A 21,269-nucleotide genomic window follows, 5' to 3' on the forward strand; every position below is an offset into this window, starting at 1 on the left:
ATTCCCCTTTTCCTGACAAAAATCTGTTGCTGTTCAATACCTTCCCCCATTCCGAGTGGCTGAAAATAGTCCACATACCGTATCCTGATTGATGGCAGGTTGGATCTCAGCAATAATTGATGGTATCTGCCACTGTCTCCATACATTATACATTGGTTCTGTCTATGGGGAAATAGCAAGCCATTGATTACAGAAATTTTGCCCAGGATTTTTCACTCTGCTCGTCAGCCTATGTTTTTCTGCTGTTTAGAAGCGGAATGGATCCTTGTACCTGTATAATTTATCAATATTTTTTTCAAAATATTATATCCCAATCCTGTTTTCTGGGGCCCTATTTGGCGGAGCTGGTGTTGGTGTAAGACTACCCTGAACTTACTGTAGGGGTAATGTGAACTTGTGTGCTGGTCACGCACAAGTGGGAGGGCAGGGGGGAGGGAGTGGTGATGGGGCGGAGGGGACGGCATACTCCGGGGTAGCCCTTCTGTCTACTCAGCAACTCGGATCAGGTTTCTGCAATGGGGCTACGATGCTGTTGCTGGCAGCATAGTGCAAGCACATTACAGGTTTGAAAAATATGCCAATGACGACAGGAGCTCCCGAGCCCCCATTTTGTGTGGTTTGCCCCACAGAAGCAACATTCATTCCTTGAGAAAGTAAAAAGTAGGTGCATTTCAAACCTCACTTCGTGGACATTAATGATGAGTTCTGTTGGAGGTGTGTTGATGATTAGTTTTGGGAGGAGCAGCATTTCTTGGTCTGATTTGGGTTTCCGTTGCACTTAGTTGCTTGCATTGTTTGTCGTTTTTGTTGTTTTGCTTTTTTAGATATTTTTAAAAACAAATGTCACCTCCTACCCCTGCAGGGAATTGAACTCTTTCAGCACCCTCAACTTGGAGTATAGGAATTCCTCTTACTCTCAGTTGAGTTGGAGGATGAGGAGACATTCTGTAGGAGTGTCCAGAGGCAGGTCTGCCTGCATTTGATGTGATCTGCCCCAAGGATGCCGGCCTGTAAACACTGTCACGGTTACTTGTACAGCAGTGGAGATGTGCCTTTGTAACCCGCACTTCACGGAGGCTTTTCCTCAGGTTTGGCTTGCGCCCTCTTGTTGTACAAGCAGAGAAGAAGTAGTTATGAGATGCTGGCAGTTGAAGGGGCACATGCTCGGTGACAGACTTGTACCCGGTCTACAGATCAACCTTGTATCAATAAGTGACCACACATTGGCCTGTTAAGCTGCCTTGAGATATATTGTCCTTGGAAGATGTGAGCGTGGCAAGACTTTCAATTGTACCTTGCATCTTGAATGTGAGCTTCATGGATTACATAGAAATTACAACACGGTAACGGGTCACCCGGCTCAACCAGCCTGTGTTGATGTTTATCCTCCATATGAACAGTATCCTAATCCCATATGAATGAGGTGCAACAAAAAGGCTGTAAGATCGTGTGAAGACTTGGCTTGAGTGAGCTGTAAATGTGGAACAGAGTGACCGGCAACATTCAATAGGGCCATCTACCCCTATATAGCAGTGTCATGTTGCTACCTTGGCAGATTCCCTCAGTGTGCCCTCACTTTCTGCACCTGTTCCCAGGCCCTACAGGAAGTGTGCATAGCGTTGAGCACAGTTATCACCTGTTGCCAGGAATGGTGTGCTGCTGTCCTCTGGGGAGGAAGCCCCGAAGTCCCATAAAAGGCAAACCTTCTTGTACCCACCTAATACCAATGCACACGCACTTTGCCAGCCACTAAACAAGAAGTCAGGTGCTGTACCATTCTGTTATATGCCCACTGGATGTGTTTTATGCCTCGACATTGGATTTCCTTTTACTTTCTTGTTCTCTTTCCTCCCTTCCCCCCCTCCCCCCAATATTTAAAATTCCATTTTGTAGTTTTGCCAAGACCAAACCCACATTTGTCCTTGTAGGTAGTCACTTGGCTTTAAGTCTTCACATCCCTTTAAATTTGAGCTGATGGCCAGATTGCACATCCCAGCTCCCTGTACAAGACCAAAGCTGTGAGTCTGCCATGAACAATTATTCTGATGTGCTAACCCCACTAACTTACAGGCCGTCTGCTCACTGTGTTGACTAGCTTTGTACCAGCAACCAAGCAGGAACAAAACTTAAAGTTAACCTAGACTGCAAAGGACCAGAGAGGCCACAGTAAAAAGTTGCCAGCTGGGAAAGAATTAAACTCCAATGAAATGTGATATTGGACAGGTTATCTTAACCATCTATATGCATTGCAACTTGGGTAGTTGGTTATCTGTTATGATGGCAACTTAATATCTTGAAATAAAAACATATTCTTAAATATCTCGTTGGAGGTGCAAACATGTAAATTGATCAGGTGGCAACATGAGAAGAGTCCACAATTGTATATAATTAGCTTTGACTCCATTTAGAAATGTGTGCTGTTTTTCTGCAGCCTGATCTGTTTTTTCAGGGAAGAAAATGGTGAATGTGATTACTATTCAATGAAATGAGTGGCTCCATTTGCCAGTGTTTTTTAAATATGCTCAGATTGTGCCTTATAATATGATCTGGATGATTAGTGAGGTGGATCAGCTAAAAGACCTTTTCTTGCTTCGATGTCGTCAGTTGTTTAGTTGTGTGCTGGTCCTGCAATAGTGTCTCTGTTTGCAATAAGATGAGCTCTGTTGAGCCTCACTAGCTCAGTTTTCAGCGAGACTCACTTGTCTTATATTTGTTGCAAAAATTACAGCAAATCTCTAACATTTTAGTAATTTAGTGTTTGTTTCTAATTTTTTAAAGTCATAAATATTCAGTTTAATGAATCTATGAAGCAGTGTCTGCCTTCTAGCACTGTAATCTGTTTTAATAAACTTTACCATCACTTTAGCTCTGCCAAAAAAAATGAAACTCGCTATTTCTGAGTTACTGTTAGTGTAAAGCTTAGGTTTTCAATCTATGTTTACTTACTAGCAAGCTGCTTCTATATACTAATATTAGCATTTGTTTTCTTTTGGGTACCGCACACTGTCTTGCGGAAGTTGGATAAGAGGGTCCACGGTAGTGTTTCAGTATTTGTGAGGGATCCTGAGAAATATATCCCATAAAGTTGTGCTTCGCAGCCTGTTTCTTATAATGCGCAATCCCTTTAAATTTCTGCGTATGTGCGGTAATTATAATGCAAAAGCTGGTGAGCAGCCTGTGCAGGACCGAGATTACTGCCCGTCCGCGCACCTTAAGGGAACATTAATCCTGGAAGCATGTCACTAGCTATAGGAGGCACACGCACACACACACACACGAGGCTTGAGCCTTAGGTGTGAAAGGTGCATTAAGAACCCAAAAAGTGGCCGTGCATTTTCATTAAAAGTTTAAAATCTGTTCAAATGCTTAGCTGAAATTTTTAACGATTGAAATATGGTTATCAGATATTCTTATGGTTCTTTCATCGGTCATACACTTCGGAAATGGTGGGACGTGGCAGGTTTATATTGCATATTAAGGAATAGCTCCAGCAGGGGGTGCTATTACTGTATAAACATGAATTAACAGGGAGCAAAAGTACACACACGAAACAGTGCAAGGTGAAATAGTGATTCGAATGTATCTATCTATACATGTTATGGTACAAGTTTTAAATTTGTGATCAATATTCTCCTGATTACAATAGTGCTATTCACTCCTGTAAGCAGTCAGCGCCTTATGTTCAGGAGCATTCCCATACAGTTAAATATCTAATTTTACCATAGTGTAACTCAAGATTATAACAGTAGGACTCTATTTGAACATAACTGGATTGCAAGTATTTCACCCATGTCCTTGTATGCTTCTCAAGTATTTGAAGATGGACTTTAGAAACACTCAGTGAGATGAAGCCAGATATTAATCGTTGAACTGCTTTATTTTAAAGACAGCAAGTAAACAGTCAAAGGAAATTGCACTCACTTCATTCAATCTCGCTTGTAAACCACACGACCTGTTCCTTTCATGAACTGGCTTGAGTATAAACAAAGACAGTCGTTTGCAATGTACAGAAAACTCTTAGAACACACAATATTGGAGCCACAATGGCTGCATGTTCTTAATTACAATTCAAGCCTGGGTTCTGATCTGCCTCAACAGCAGTTAATGTTTGACTGGACTCAACCAGGGTTCTGTAGCCTTAAAGGGGCACATACTTTGGTAACATGTTCGTGTCACTCAATAACAGCACATCCTCTGATTTGCTCTGAGCATCCCCCTGTGAATGATTCACTGGTAATTTAATTTATATTAAAAAATGGTGTGTGCCCATTGACTTTTTGTAACCTTTCCTGTGTCATGTTTCTCGGTCACATTTAATGATATGTAAATTTCTTCCAGCAATTGTTTTAAACGAGGAAAAGAAAACCAGTCATTTGGAATATACATAGAAACTACACTATTAACAGAAAATACCTTAACATCGGAGTGCCAATGACTTGAAAAAAGTAATCTTTGCAATTGCACTTTAAAAAGAAAAGGAGAAAGGGCAGCTATTTCATCCTGGTCCTGAACAGTGATTCAATTTTGATTGACTTCACCATGCACCAAATGCTGATTAACCGGAGAGGTTCTGTATACTTTACAACAATTAGAATTTCTGGCCTTAAAAGGACATATCCCCACTCCAAATAATACATTGCATATCACCGGGCGTAACACTCTTGTCTGTAGAACACAGCGCGTCACCAGACTTGCCATGGGCAACACCACTGCCAATCCACCAACTTATTTACCCTATCTGTCTATAATTTAAAGACTTTATATATGCAGACATTCCAGATTTTGAAATATGTTTGACCATTTTTCCACAGACGATTTGGGGAAAGAAGTATATTTAAGGGTTGTATTTAAGAGGTATAGTCATTCAAGTTTTTTTTTAAAAGCACTGAGATGACAGATAATTGGCCTACATCTCTGACGCAGGCCCTTCCCCACTTAATGCATGGAAATAAAAGATAGGGACAGAGACACGTAGTCAGGTTTTAGTCAGAAAGCTGCAAGGATAAGCTTTTGCCAGGTTCAGAAGGAGAATTAAGGAAGGTAGTTAGGAATTTTAAAACATAAGATGACATGGGGAAGCATACACTGACCAGTTGTACTGATAAATTAAGCACATCTAAATATAACTCTTTTGTACTAACTAGGACAGATTTCTGTGGCATACTTTTGAGACAGACATGTGTAAGCTCCGACAAGAGAAACAGAGGTCATATTGGCTCTGACTGCCCTGTGCTGTGCTGCTCTCAGGGCCTACAGTATTCTGACCAAGCCATGTCTCCCTCTTTTGCCAAACTTCATCGAGTACTTCTGCTTCATCTATGAATTAGAGAACGTTGTGCCCTGCTGCAGATCTCACAAACATGCTGTGAGAATGAAAGTTTTACATCTCCTGGCCAATGTGCCCTGTAATTTTTTGGAGGCCATGCCATCCCTTTAACTGGCTGCACAGCCCAGTCAGAAATCCGTGAGTGCGCGTTTTTTGCATTTAAAAGCTGGTGAGCCGACAGCCCGGGTTTTCCAGAGCACTGTGCACCGTGCAGCTGAATGGGAACATTATTCCTGGCTGAACAATTTGTGGGTATGCTGTCCTGTTTTAAGCTGCTGCGGGCCTTTTAAATCCTGTAGCACGTTAGTACTCAGCTCCTACCCGAATGGTGAGCTCCCCAGCTGAAGGGTTCATAACACTAGAAGCTTGCCCTCAATATAATTAGGCCGATGCCAGAAATTACAGCGAGGTAAACCAATTTTCAACCAAGCAGACACTGGAAAAATGTCCTTGTTCTTCTAGCAGTACCATAGAATCATAACCGGCAGATGGGGCCTAGTTGTGTTACCAACTGAGCCAAACAAAGAAAAGAAAGACTTGCATTTATATAGCACCTTTCACGACCACTGGACGTCCCAAAGCACTTTACAACCAATGAAGTACTTTTATGAAGTGTTGTCTCTGTTGTAATGTAGGAAACACGGCAGCCAATTTGCGTGCACCAGGACAAGATAATCTGCTTTTGTTATGTTGAGGGATAAATATTGGCTAGGACACCAGGGATAACTCCCCTGCTCTTCTTTGAAATCGTGCCATGGGATCTTTTATGCCCACCTGAGAGAGTAGACAAGGCCTCGGTTTATCGTCTTATCCGCAAGACTGCAGCACTGACAGTGCAGCACTCCCTCAGCACAGCACTGGAGTGTCAGCCTAGATTTTTGTGTTCAAGTCTCTGGAGTGGGGCTTGAACCCACAACCTTCTGATTCAGGTGAAGATGCTACCAACTGAGTCACAGCTGACACTCAAAGCAGACAATAACAGATTGGTTAGTGTTAGAGAGAAAATCAGAAGGAGAGCATTTCAAAAGCTGCTATTGTGCAGTATCAGAGCAGGATTGAATAAGGTGGCACCGATGATTAGGGAGAGCAGTGGGCAGGAGAAATAACTTTTTTTTTAAAGCATTATCATTGCTTTTAAAAGAAATAATCCTAAATAAAATATTGCTGTTTTGATTTTGTTGGCAGAAAGCGACTGATCAGGGAATATCCTTCGTGCGTGTGGTGGTGAAGGGTTTGGGACCTGGCAGGATGGTGAGTTACAGAATTTAGACTGCTAAAATGGATCCTGCTGTTCCCTTCGGACCTCTTGATTCTTGTTACCCTCTGCCTCGTGCAGCAGTGAAGGGAAATGTTTCACCAGCGCATCCCTGAGATCGTTACATGTATTTGCTCAGCAACCTGTTGCTACATATTTCAATAATATTTTCTTCTGAAGTGCTTTATTGCAGTGTGCACCAATACACAAAATAATATACAAGATTAACTCCACGGGACTGTTCCAACTGGACAACAACCAAGCTATTTAGAAGCCTAATGTACATTGAAAAATAGCGAGTCCTTAGGAAATTTGAAACAAAGCTTATCTTGGATTAATACAGTCCATGATATGGCATTAATACTGAACATAATAAGTTGTGCAATGCACTGAAAAACTGCTGGTATATATTTTTAAATCTCGCCACAACCCTCTGTTTTTTCCCCTCCTCTCCTGGACGTATTGATTTCTTCCCAAAAGAAGTCCTCCAGTACCTTGCCTGAGCGGGCATGAACTTGGACAATGAGAATCAGCTGGCTGTACAACCACAAAGGATATTACCGTCAAGCCTGCTACTGTCCTCCCCCCAAGGTTCACACGTGCACATGTGTTGACAAGTGGAGACAGCAGCAGGCTTGACTTTGATGGCTTCTGTGTTTACATAGCCATCGGATAGCAGAACCCAGTCTGATTTTCCCCTCCTTAGCCCAGAAGCACTGGATAGCGATCGGGAGCTAAGTTTTCATTCCTTAACTCGGGTTCTGAGGTTAATCGTAGATGTTAACTATTATAGACTGTTGCCGCTGTTTTGCACGACAATCTCTACTCTCTCCCTGAAGCATGCATAGAATTAGAAAGAAATCACGCAGACACGGGGCTGGATTTTCCGCTGCTGTCCGCCTCTGTTTTGACTCCAGAGGAGCGGCAATGGCGGCGGTGAGCTCGTCCGGGCGGGCGGCCAACTTCCAGCGCCCCGCCGGGGTTTTCAGAGGCCAGTCTCGGCGGGTCGTGGGGCATTAGCGTCCGAAGGAGGCGAGCCAGTCTGCAATGCCCCTGGTTGGACACCGGCTCTATTTTTTTTAAGTCTCGCCCAAGCCGTAGCGCTGCATAGCGTGCCCTGGTAGGACCGCCTGTGAAAGCGGGCGTTCCAAGCCGTAGCGGCTGCAGAGAGGTAAGTAATGTCGACCTCGGGTAAATGTGATTGGTTTTTCTTTTTTTGCGATTTATGTTATGGTGGCGTGGGCTATGTATTGGGAATGTTTTTGGTGGGTTTTTTTCAGGTTTCTTTTCTCCTCTGACCTCTCTGAGCGCTCCCAGGTCGGCTCTTTAGCACGGGATTTTCGCATGCTCAGCCGGCCTAGCGCCGTAAGAAAGGTTTGCAACGCCTCCCTTACTGCTCCGCCCCACACTCAGGGCCCAGCTGCCCAATTTTTCTGACTGAGGCGCAAACTTTTTCCAGGCGGTATCAGGACCGCCCCTCCGTCATTAACACCCCGAAATCCTAAAAGCCGAAAATACAGCCCTATAGAGTTTAAATCTGACAGATACAGTCCATTTCTGAGGCATTATTTATTTCCCAGAATTTTTGTGCTCATTGAGAAAATCCTCACAGCCAGCAGAAGAAACTCTTCCCATCAGTCTGCTTTAGATTCAAATCCACATTTTAAAAAAAAATCATTTTCTGGATGTGGGTGTTGCTGGCAAGGCCAGTCTTTAATGCCTGTCCCTAGTTTCCCAGAGAAGGTGATCATTGCATTCTTTGTGTTGTAGTTGCTCCCACAATGCTGTTAGGTAGGGACTTCCGGGATAGTGGTTGGATACAACTGAGTGGCTTGCTCAGTCACTTCAGAAGGAAATTAAGGGTCGTGCACGTTGGAGTGGGACTGGATGCTCAGTCGTTGAGTATATTCAAGGCTGCGATAGATAGATTTTTGGACTCTGGGGGAATCGAGGGATATGGAGATAGGGCAGGAAGGTGGAGTTGAGATCGAAGATCAGCCATGATCTTATTGAATGGTGAAATAGGCTCGAGGAGTCTTACGGCCTACACCTGCTCCTAATTCCTGTGTTCTCAACACAATTGCTTAAACATTTGGTATCACAATTTTCCCTTCTTTGCAGAGTGATTAAATGGCCACAGTGACAAGGGGGAAAGTCAAAAAGGGGTGGTAATGGGACAAGTAAAGAAACAGAAGATGGGTCTGCACTAGTTCTTCATACAAAGGTTTAGCAAATGTGAAATGAGAGCATTACTGAAACAAACATTACTTGTGTGAGTTGTAGGGGTCACTTCCTCTAGTCACTATATTCAAGCACCTTTACGATTTCATTAGAAATACTAAAATTATGAAAGGAGGAAAATGCACACGTTAGACAGGGAGGCCATAGAATCACAGCTGCAGTTAACCACTATCACCCATGTCATCGGGGGGGGGGGGGGGGGGGGGGGGCTGCTGAAAAATGCTAATTTTAAAGAGTGGGAAAGTTTATGTAAGAAAGCACAAAGCAAGAAAATGGATTTGGCTCAGCAAGCCTGTTCTCTCTGCTCCCCAATGCCGCTAAAAATGTATTCGAGGCTCTGCGACCTCTCGGAACTCTCCACACAAACAGTTATTCCTTATTATTATCCCCCAGGTCACCCACTGATTAATTCTTAGTAAATTAACTGGGGACGTTTATTTAGAAAACCAGGCCTGATGCTGCATCTACTAATGGCATTAGACTGTTCACTGTACGATTGCACCACTGTTGGTCTCCCTGCTGAGTTTTATTCTCTCCTTCCTGACTTTAATCCTTCAAACACTTGATTTCCTCTTACTTGCATGTATGACTGATTGGTGGGATAATTGCTAGAGTTTGCACCACGTACATTTGTAGAATTACAAAAATGTTGGTACAGGAGGAGGCTATTTAGCCCATTGTATGGTCGTTCCATGTTAGGGCTTTGTACTCTAATCCCAATTCCCTTTCAATATATTTCTCCAAGTGTTTATCTAATTCCCTCTGGGTTTTAGATAGATGATGAGCATCGTGTGTTGGTATGAGAGCACTAAGACTATATGACAGTAGGCAGAGTTGAGGAGGCGAACTATTAAATAAGTATACTTGTAGCACGGATAAACAACAGACAGCTTCAGGCCTTTTTTTCTCTCTTGTTCCCTGTATTTTAATCTGTGGGAGAGGGGGGTTGGAGGGGACCTTGCTGCATGTATTCACTCCCAGGGATTATAAATTCCTGCACCTAAAATAAGTCAAATTATTTCAAGTGTTCTGGAATTCTTACCTTGTCTTCGATAAATTGGTGTTAGGCCCTGATCCAGCCTTTAGTCTTTCCCACCACATACTACTCAGTGTTGTTGTTTCATATGACGGGAAAAGCTTATAATTGGATGTCTAGTTTGGCTATCCATTCGATGGCCTCCTGAGATGCCGAGTGCAGAAATGAGTTGCCTCTCACAACAGATCTCAGTGGGCAGGTTGATGTGACATGTTCCATGGTCTGGGACTCACGGCCACAATCGCACTTCGGGTCGTCCCTCATCTTCACTTGTGGAGCAGGCGCTGCATCGTCTGTGCTCTGTGCAGATTGAATTGAGTGCTGCCCACTGTCTTTGAGGGAGGTCAAAGCCACAGACCTCTGCTGTTGGGTCAGTGATGAGGTGTTGTTTCTTTATGTTGCATGCATCCCACGATTCCATCCATCTCATCGTGCAATGCAAAGATTAGCATTAGTAGTATGGGTAACTTGAGGCCGATATGGGTTGTGATTCACCTGTGGTCCTCCTGCTTGTTCTGTGTCCTTTGGATACATATAGGTAAAGTTTACCCCCTGACCATGATCTATAAGTGTGCTTCCTGTTCCTGAGCGGATCTGCAGCACCAGGCCCAACGGTGGTTGGGGGACGGGTGAGGAGGAAACCACATGACATTGCACATGTGGATAACTACACCCATTGGAGTATGGGATGTCAGTGGCCAATCTAGCTAGGACTCTGATCAAGACCCAGTGAAGTTCAGTCACTGTGTAAATTCCTACCTTGAATATTATTTGATGGTGGGAATCAGACCTACAGCTCAGTTCTCTGGGCTAGAGCAGCTTGCTAACCCCAATTGATTTTCTGTTTATGTAAATCATTTGCCCTTTGCAGTTCCTGAGATGGTTCTTTACTTATTCACAGATCCTTTGTTATACTAATTTATTGTAAGATTTATTTGCTATTTGTAATGTGTCTGGTTGTTACACTTGTCTGCTGTTACTCTGTATCTGATATTCTGTATCTGATTGGTGCTACTCTGCATCTGATTGGTATTAACTGTTGTCTGATTGTTACTCTTGCCTGATTGTTACTCTGATTGATGCTACTCCAGGTCTCATTGCTTTATATCTGATTGGTGTTACGCTGTGACCGTTTGTACACTGCTCTCTCCCTAGTTTTCTCTCCTGTCCTGAAGGCACGAACTCTAATTGGGGTACAGTTCCACAATTACCAGCCGACCTTCAGTGCCACACCTAAGTGGCCATTCTTCACCTCTAAGCCTAAACATTGAGTCAACATGCTATACAATTGTGGTGAGCTTCACAGCTGCTCGCATCTTCTCCCCATGACCACAGGTGCACCTTCCAGCAGAGGTCACGCGATAGTGTTCAGCAGCAGGACCCCTGGATGCTTTGTTTTTTTTCCGCTCCCTAGCCCAGGGGGGGCTGATGTCCATTTAGTGTTCTCACTGCCACTTTGGGTGAGATCTGTGGTTGGAACTTGGGACCTTGTGGGCAGAGCCATTAATGGGATAAACGCAGCAAATTATCAGTTAATTGTCTTTGATAAAATGTTCAAAGTAAATGAGTTTTATTTAAATACATTTGAGGATGTGTGTGTAGCAAATGTGCAGCTTCATTGTTGTGTTCCTGGCTTCACCCCTTTTATTTTCCATTGCAGTCTGCCATAAAAGGATTAAGCATGGGCGGCCTCCAGGTAGTTTCAATCACAGACAACACTCCTGTTCCCCACAATGGCTGTCGACCACGGAAAGCTCGCAGGATGTGAAGCTAAGAGGAATCAACAAAACCGGCTACTTGTTCCAGAATGTCCCCTATTCAACACGAGCTGCAGTCAAATGTTGGAGTTCAAATTAACCTGTTATCAGAGGGCGAACGTAGCAATAAAAACTGACTGTGCTGGGTAAATGCTGAGGAGACGGGTTCCAATTTTATATGTTCGTATTGAAGGCCCTGAAGTAGAAAGTGTTCAGTTCCTCAGCACTAGCACCGCTCACCGTGATGAGCACAAAAAGAATCGTAAGAACCTGTCATAAAATAAACTGTGAAAAATGGAGAAATCCAACTAGTTTTGCATTCTATAACTTCCTGTTTCTGCTTGGTTGTTTCTTCACTGTAAACCTGAAAATCTGGGTGACAGTGCCCCTTTTAAAAAAAAAACAACAATTGCTGTGTTAACTTACTGATAATTTGGAGAAAAATTTGACACTGATTCAAGTTTCATAGAAACGGATTGAATTCAGGTGCGTGCAACCGTCTGCTTTGTTGCTCACCACCCCGTACGTGAGTCCTGCTCTAATCTGTTAATGTCCAATGTGTTCCCAGTGCGGTTTGAATAGTAAGATCATCAAATTCAGCTCAGAGCAGCATCATTCATATTGATTTCAGGTGGTAGCGTGAATGGCTTATTGTTCATCAAAAGCCTTTAATAATAATTAAAGCTCTTCTTTGCATTCAGCAGGGGGGCTGCTGAATGCAAAGCTTCATTCTATCCCAGCAAACTTGCCACTTATATGTAAAACCTTCAGGAATACATTAAAGACATTAATGAACATTTCTTCCCGTTCCTAAATGACTGTCAAGACAGTGAAAGCAGCTGCAGATTAGATGAGGTGCTGTTTGAAATGAAGCAAAGGACAGCAGGGCTGGGGCCAAACTGCTGACCTTACGTAAGTGTTGATTGCGGACACACCGAGCTGGTTGCGAGACTGCGCGCTGTATTCACGCACTAATTGAGCTGTGGAAGGGTCCAAGGACAGCTACCTGCTGGGTTAAATCAGTGGGGATCTAGTGCCAGAGTGAACGAAAACATTTCTGCTGTAATTATGTTCCAAAAACAAGTACTTGGTATCGATGCTGAGTGCCTGACTGGAATGCCAGTTTAACCATAGAATAAATTATGTTCTTTATTTTGTTCTACTAGACTCACTTTCTCAAGAATCATCTCCTTTACTGAGTTTATTTCCCAGCTTTTAAAATGCAACAGGTTGGGTTAATATTCCCTACTGTTGGCTGCAAGAGTCCGACATGAAATGATTTGGATAGTGTCAACCCCACCACTCCCAATTCAGCAGTAAACTAATTGAGGAGACATTGAGTAGATTGGACCTATAATCTGGAGTTCAGAAAAATGAGGTGTGATCTCATTGAAACATATAAGATTCTGAGGGGGACTGACAGGGTAGATATTGAGAGGTTGTTTCCCCTAGCTGGAGAGTCTAGAACTATGGGGCATAGTCTCAGGATAAGGAGTCAGCCATTTAAGACAGTTGAGGAGGAATTTCTTCACTCGGAGGGTTGTGAATCTTTAGAATTCTCTACCTCAGAAGGCTGTGGATTGGTCGAGTATATTCAAGGCCGAGATAGATATATAGATTTTTGGACTCTCGGGGAATGGAGGGATAAGGAGATCAGCAGGTAAGTGGAGTTGAGGTCTAAGATCAGCCATGATCTTATTGAATGGTGGAGCAGGCTCGAGGGGTCATATGGCCTATTCCTCCTAATTATGTTCTTGTGTTCTTAATATGGAAAATGTAAAAAATGCCACACTAGTGTAATAGGAGCACTCTTCTGAGATTGGGTTGAAGTATATGGGGTTACTTGCTGGGGCAATATAGAGCATATAACAGAGCAGCCCCCGAGGAACAAAATAAACATCCCCTGTTGCAGTACTCTTGAAAACTTTTCCGTCAGATACTCTATGAAAGTGTTCTCTCACTCGCACCCCTGCGGAGGAAACGTTCTGAAATTATTCAACAGTGTTACGTTCTGAAGAACAGACAATTTCACTGCAATCATTGTATTTGGTATTTACATAACGCACTGTTCACTTAGCATTATGGCTGCATAATTAGCACTCACTTTGGAAAGGCACACTGCAAAGTTTACCATCAGCGGCCTAATAGCCAGAACAGTAGCTTAACTCATTCCCCTTGACCTTTACATTTGATATCCCTGAAACCTCAGCACATGTATTTGTCTAAAAAAAACAGGAAATAAATTTACTTAAACTACAAAGTGCACTTAGAGCTTTTCATCTTGTCTATCCCTTATAATTAAAGTACATTTTCAGCTTTCCTTCAGCAGTCTGTACTTGAGTATCTGGTGCACAAAATTGCAGTCGGTTTTAGCTTTGCAGATCGCCAATGAACCCACTCAGAATGCGCTTGATGTTCAATGAGCTTTTAGCGAACATATAGCCACTATTTCAGAGACGAGCACTGCAAATATTTCAGTGAATGCTTGTATTTAAGATTTTCGGCAGTTTTTCTTGTTATCCCTACTTTGCTCCCTGTTTCTATTTGTTTTCTTTAATTCTCTCTCCCGCCCCCCCCCCCCCCCCCGTCTTGTTCTCACCAACTTTAAACCCTTCCTATCCTAAAGGTGCTGACTTGTGCAGGAGTGTGGTTCTACAGGCAGACTCTGGGATTCCACCCAGTTGGCCGCACTTTGTGTACGAGCCTAAACTGAGTGTTCTTGGACTATTCGTCAATGGAGGGCATCGCATAGACGCCCAATCCTGTGCTCAACTGGTGTCCACACATACTTCCCGGTAGGCCAATTGCCACCTCCCTAACTTCTCCGCCTGGTACAGCCGTAGGGGCAATTTATAACACCCCTAAGCTGTACTAAGCCGCGATAAGCTCACTTATCTCGGAGATACGTTCATCTCTTCCCAGTCTCTCATAAAAGGATGCAAGGAAATTGGATTAGATAGCTCCAATTGAAGAGCTAGCACGGGGCAGGCTTAATGCACAAGAATTTCCAGCTCTATATGAATCAGTACCACAACAAGCATTTACACACTCAAGAGGCGTATTAATAACTAGCCCAACTAATGTACTTTTTAGCTTGAAAAATCATTTCAGAACATGACAGTTTAAAAAAAAACACAGGACAATTAGTTTCAGTACTAAATCTTGTAGTGCGTTAAAGACTAGATCACAGCCCAGTGCTGAATGAGACTACTTCACACAGCATCAAAAAAAATTGAAATACTTGCATTTATATAGTGCCTTTTCACAACTACCGGATGTCCCAAAGCACTTTACAGTCAATTAAGTACTTTTTTGAAGTATCATCTCTGTTGTAATGTAGGCAACCAATATGCACACAGCAAGCTCCCACAAATAGCAATATGATAATGACCAGATAATCTGCTTTAGTGATACTGATTGTGGGATAAATATTGGCCAGGACCATAAAAAAATTGGGAAGTTGAAAAAAAAGTGGGGTTATTAACGTGAAATAAAAGAGAAAAAGACAGTAATATACAACACTCTGTTAGTGTCTGGAAAAATAAACGGTAGGTTGCCGATTCAAGTGGAGAATGTCAGAAGACAAATCTCGACCTGAAATGTTCACCTGTCTACTCTCTCGAGATGCTGTGTATTTCTGGCAATTTTCTGAGAGGGACGAATTTGAAGCAAACAACTATCTCCATTGCACTGCTCTGGGTTGCCAAGACAACAGCAATTAGTAGACTGCTCAATTCTGAAAAGGGCAGAAGAGTCCGTCTAGTCACTCAGGTCATTAGATCCTATTAAGCCTGTCAGCAGAACACAGCTTTTTTTGTCATTCGTAACTCCTCACCTTGGCACAAGAACGGCAGTTACTTAGCGTCTTTTTCCTTTTGCCGTGACATACACACACTATCTTTCAAAAAGCAAGACTCAGGGGATGCCATATCGAGGATTTCAAGATTCCAAATTGTTTGAAATAGCCAGAAACTCACTGGGGACACACAGACTCGAGCTAAAAGAGGTGAACAGATTAACTGCTTCACACAGAGGGTGCTGAATGTGTGGAACAGACTGCCCATGGAGACATTGAAGTAGTGTCAGCAATTTTAAAAGGGAACTCGATAGCTTTTTGGTGAAGGATGCAATTCAGGGGTATAAGAGTATGGGATTATTGAACTTTGGGGCTAATATAATGAAACACAGTGGTTCGAATGGCCTCCTGTGCTGTAAATATCTATGATTCTATTCTGATCCTGGACATTCATAAAAGAACAAGTACATATATGTTTTAAGAACTATAAAATTCAGCACTGAACTGAAGCCTTTCCTGGTCTGTACAGGTCAGTACCACAGCAGGTATTGCATTCGTTCATTGAACCATCGGGGAGCAATAGAAACATAGAAATTTACAGCGCAGGAGGAGGCCATTTTGGCATTATGTCCGTGCCGGCCGACAAAGAGCTGCACGGCCCTCGGTCAGCAACCCTGAAGGTTACATATAAACCCATGAACAATGGCGGAAAGGCAAAGAGCACCCAGTCCACCTCACACAACTGCGACACCTCTTATACTGAAACATTCTACACTCCACCCCAACCGGGGCCATGTGATCTACAGGGAGAAACAAAAACCAGATAAAAATCCAGACCAATTTAGGGAGAAAAAAATCTGGGAAAATTCCTCTCTGACCCATCCAGGCGATCGAAACTAGTCCAGGAGATCACCCTGGCTGTATTCGATTCCCTGCAGTACTTGCCATTATATCCACGCCGACCAACAAAAGGTTATCCAGTCTAATCCCAATTACCAGCTCTCGTTCCGTAACCCTGCAGGTTACGGCACTTTAAAATGCCCATTCGACCATCTCTTAAAAGTGGTGAGGGTTTCTGCATCCACCACTCTTCCAGGCAGTGAGTTCCAGATCCCTACAACCCTCTGCATAATGCCCTCCCTCAAATCCCCTCTAAATCTTCCACCAACCACCTTACAACTATGCCTCCTCGTAATAGACCCCTACACCAATGGAAATATGCCCTTACGATCTAATATATCCAGGCCCCTCAATATTTTGTACACCTCAATGAGGTCTCCTCTCAACCTCCTCTGTTCCAATGAGAACAAACCCAGCCTATCCAATCTTTCCTCAACAAAGATTCTCCATTCCAGCATGCAATAAAGGTACAGCAGTTATCATGGGCGACTTTAATCTACATATAGATTGGGCTAACCAAACTGGTAGCAATACCGTAGAGGAGGATTTCCTGGAGTGTTTTAGGGATGGTTTTCCAGACCAATATATCGAGGAACAAACTAGAGGGCTGGCCATCCTAGATGTGTAAGGAGAAAGGACTAATTAGCAATCTTGTTGTGCGAGGCCCCTTGGGAAAGAGTGACCATAATATGGTAGAATTTTTTATTAAGATGGAGAGTGACACAGTTAATTCAGAGACTAGGGTTCTGAACTTAGGGAAAGGTAATTTCGATGGTATGAGACATTAATTGGCTAGAATAGACTGGCGAATGATACTTAAAGGGTTGACGGTGGATAGGCAATGGTAAACATTTTAGGATCACATGGATGAACTTCAACAATTGTACATCCCGGTCTGGAGTAAAAATAAAATGGGGAAGGTGGCTCAACAGTGGCTAACAAGGAAAATTAAGGATAGTGTAAAATACAAGGAAGAGGCATATAAATTGGCCAGAAAAAGCAGCAAACCTGAGGACTGGGAGAAATTTTGAATTCAGCAGAGGAGAACAAAGGGTTTAATTGGGAGGGGGAAAATAGAGTATGAGAGGAAGCTTGTTGGGAACATAAAAACTGACTGCAAAAGCTTCTATAGATATGTGAAGAGAAAAAGATTAGTGAAGACAAACGTAGGTCCCTTGCAGTCAGAATCAAGTGAATTTATAATGGGGAACAAAGAAATGACAGACCAATTGAACAAATACTTTGGTTCTGTCTTCACGAAGGAAGATATAAATAACCTTCCGGAAATACTAGGGGACAGAGGATCTAGGGAGAAGGAGGAACTAAAGGAAATCATTATTAGTCAGGAAATTGTGATAGGGAAATTGATGGAATTGAAGGCCGATAAATCCCCGGGGCCTGATAGTCTGCAACCCAGAGTACTTAAGTAGGTGGCCCTAGTCGAGATTTCGACATAGAAATAGTGGTTGCATTGGTGATCATTTTCCAACAGTCTATCGACTCTGGATCAGTTCCTATGGACTGGAGGGTAGCTAATGTAACACCACTTTTTAAGAAAGGAGGGAGAGAGAAAACAGAATCATAGACCGGTTAGCCTGACATCAGTAGTGGGGAAAATGTTGGAATCAATTATTAAAGATGAAATAACACTGTATTTGGAAAGCAGTGACAGGATTCGTCCATGTCAGCATGGATTTATGAAAGGGAAATCATGCTTGACAAATCTTCTAGAATTTTTTGAGGATGTAACTAGCACAGTGGACAGGGGAGAACCAGTCGATGTGGTGTATTTGGACTTTCAAAAGGCTTTTGACAAGGTCCCACACAAGAGATTGGTGTGCAAAATTAAAGCACATGGTATTGGGGGTAATGTATTGATGTGGATAGAGAACTGGTTGGCAGACAGGAAGCAGAGAGTCGGGATAAACGGGTCCTTTTCAGAGTGGCAGGCAGTGACTAATGGGGTGCCACAGGCCTCAGTACTGGGACCCCAGCTATTTACAATTTACATCAATGATTTAGATGAAGGAATTGAGTGTAATATCTCCAAGTTTGCATATGACACTAAGCTGGGTGGCGGTGTGAGCTGCGAGGAGGATACCAAGAGGCTGCAGGCTGACTTGGGCAGATTGGGTGAGTGGGCAAATGCATGGCAGATGCAGTATAATATGGATAAATGTGAGGAAATCCACTTTGGTGGCAAAAACACAAAGGCAGAATATTATCTGAATGGCAGCAGATTAGAAAAAGGGGAGGTGCAATGAGACCTGGGTGTCATGGTACATCAGTTGGCATGCAGGTACAGCAGGTGGTGAAGAAGGCAAATGGCATGTTAGCCTTCATAGCTAGGGGATTTGAGTACAGGAGCAGGGAGGTCTTACTGCAGTTGTACAGGGCATTGGTAAGTCCTCACCTGGAATATTGTGTTCAGTTGTAGTCTCCTAATTTGCGGAAGACATTCTTGCTATTGAAGGTTCACCAGACTGATTCCCGGGATGGCAGGATTGACGTATGAGGAGAGACTGGATCGACTGGGCCTGTATTCACTGGAGTTTAGAAGAATGAGAGGGGATCTCATGGAAACATATAAAATACTGACGGGACTGGACAGATTAGATGCAGGAAGAATGTTCCCGGTGTTGGGGAAGTCCATAACCAGGGGACACTGTCTAAGGATAAGGCATAAGCCATTTAGGACCGAGATGAGGAGAAACTTCTTCACAGCGAGTTGTTAACCTGTGGAATTCTCTGCCACAGAGAGTTGTTGATGCCAGTTCGTTGGATATATTCAAGATGGAGTTATATATGGCCCTTATGGCTAAAGGGATCAAGGGGTATGGAGAGAAAGCAGGCAAAGGGTACTGAGGTGATTATCAGCCATGATCTTATTGAATGGTAGTGCAGGCTCAAAGGGCCGAATGGCCTATTGCTGCATCTATTTTCTATGTTTTTATGTTTCATTCTATGTTTCAGACAGCATCATAGTAAATCTCATCTGTACCCTCTCTAGTGCAATCACGTCCTTCCTATAATACGGTGACCAGAACTGCACATAGTACTCCAGCTGCGGCCTAACCAAAGTATTATATAATTTAAGCATAATCTCACTGCTTATATTCTATGCCTTGGCCAATAAAGGCAAGCATTCCGTATGCCTTCTTAACCACCTTATCCACCTGGTCTGCAACTTTCAAGGATCTGTGGACAAGCACTCCAAAGTCCCTTTGTTCATCTACACTATTAAGTGTCCTACCACTTAATGTGTATACCCTTTCCTTATTAGCCCTCCCAAAGTGCATTACCTCACACCTCTCGGAATTAAATTCCATTTGCCACTGTTCTGCCCACCTGACCAGTAGATTGATAGCCCCCTGCAGCCCATGACTTTCCTCTTCATTATCAACTACACAGCCAATTTTAGTGTCGTCTGCAAACTTCTTAGATTTAAATATAGGGAGTATGATTTAAGTCGTTGCTATATACCACAAAAAGCAAGGGCCCAGTACTGAGCCCTGCAGAACCCCACGAAAACATCCTTCCAGTCACAAAAATATCCATCAACCATTACCCTTTGTTTCCCACCTCCAAGCCAATTTTGGATCCAACTTGCCACTTTGCCCTGGATCCCATGGGCTTTAACCTTCGTGACCAGTTTACCATGTGGGACCTTAACAAAAGCTTTGCTAAAGTCCATATACACTATATCGTACGCACTACCCTCATTGACCCTCTTGGTTACCTCCTCAAAAAAATTCAATCAGGTTAGCCAAACACGATCTTCCCTTAACAAATCCGTGCTGACTGTCCCTAATTAACCGTTGCCTTTCCAAATGTAGATTTATCCTGGCTTTCAGGATTTTTTCCAATAATTTTCCCACAACTGAAGTTAGGCTGACAGGCCTGTAATTACTCGGCCGATCCCTTTTTCCCTTCTTAAACAAGGGTATTACATTAACAGTCCTCCAATCCTCCGGCACCATGCCCAAATCCAAAGAGGATTGGAAAATGATAGTCACGGCATCTGCTATTTCCTCTTTTACTTTGCTCAACAGCCTGGGATGCATTTCATCGAGGCCTGGGGACTTATATACTTTCAAAGCTGCTAAAATAGGCATTCAATGTAACTGTTCCACAGTAACACTTAACTAATTTCACGAGGAAAAAACTGCCTGAATGATGGAATCTTAATTTACCCTTCAATATTACTGTCATTGATCTCAGTGTCCTCCCATCCCCTAATGAAAAGCATCAACCAGAAACGTTAACTGTTTCTTTCTTCACAGATGCTGCCTGACCTGCTGAGTATTTCCAACATTTTCTGTTTTTATTTCTCTAACCTATTAACATGCAAATTCACTGCAGATCATGGAAAATTTAATGGTTTTTTTTTAAGTCTTTGTAAAAAAGTGCCAAGCTGAAGATTAGCTGGCACTGTCTCACATTGTGCACCCGTGTCTCAATTAGTCACCTTTTCTTTCTAAAGCTGGAAATCTTCCCACTCCTTATCAGACATAGAGACATGGCAGGAAAATGGGATTAGAGACGGATGTAATCGAAGAGCAGGCATCAGCAGAGGCACATTGAGTGACACCCGAGTTCGGGAGAGGCCAATCTCACATACAGGATAATGTGGGAAGACCTATTTTTTCCTTATGCCTCAGCCCCCACCTCAGAAGAGTACCCCCTTCTGCATTGCTGCATTTTTCCCTTTCCCCTGTGCCCATGTAAGATTGCCAATTAGTGGTGAATTAGGAGCAATTTGGATCTGTAGGCTGATGTCCACTAGGAACTCACTTGAGACTGTCCAAACATATCTCTCAGCATTATAGGCAGTCCCTCAAAACAAGGATGACTTGCTTCCACGTCAAAAAAGGAGTTCGCAGATGTTTCAATGAAGGACCTAATATTCCAGGTCCTGAACTACAGTGTCGGGTGGAAGATGCCTGTGCGTGGATTTT

The 21,269-nt window shown here is 43.1% G+C and overlaps 1 protein-coding gene across 2 annotated transcripts in view; it reads left to right on the forward strand.

The window, feature by feature from the left end:
* The window catches only part of mrps11 (mitochondrial ribosomal protein S11), a 28,267-nt gene extending 15,500 nt beyond the window's left edge, over positions 1–12,767 (forward strand). For both annotated transcript variants that reach the window (XM_070858454.1, XM_070858453.1), the window contains exons 5-6: positions 6,512–6,577; positions 11,519–12,767. In XM_070858454.1, the coding sequence (XP_070714555.1) occupies positions 6,512–6,577; positions 11,519–11,626 (174 nt within the window). In that variant the 3' untranslated portion in view covers positions 11,627–12,767. The remainder of the gene's footprint in view (positions 1–6,511; positions 6,578–11,518) is intronic.
* Positions 12,768–21,269: the final 8,502 nt, after the last annotated feature.

The sequence above is a fragment of the Pristiophorus japonicus genome, chromosome 17, assembly GCF_044704955.1.
Source record: "Pristiophorus japonicus isolate sPriJap1 chromosome 17, sPriJap1.hap1, whole genome shotgun sequence".
Classification (NCBI taxonomy): Eukaryota; Metazoa; Chordata; class Chondrichthyes; family Pristiophoridae; genus Pristiophorus; species Pristiophorus japonicus.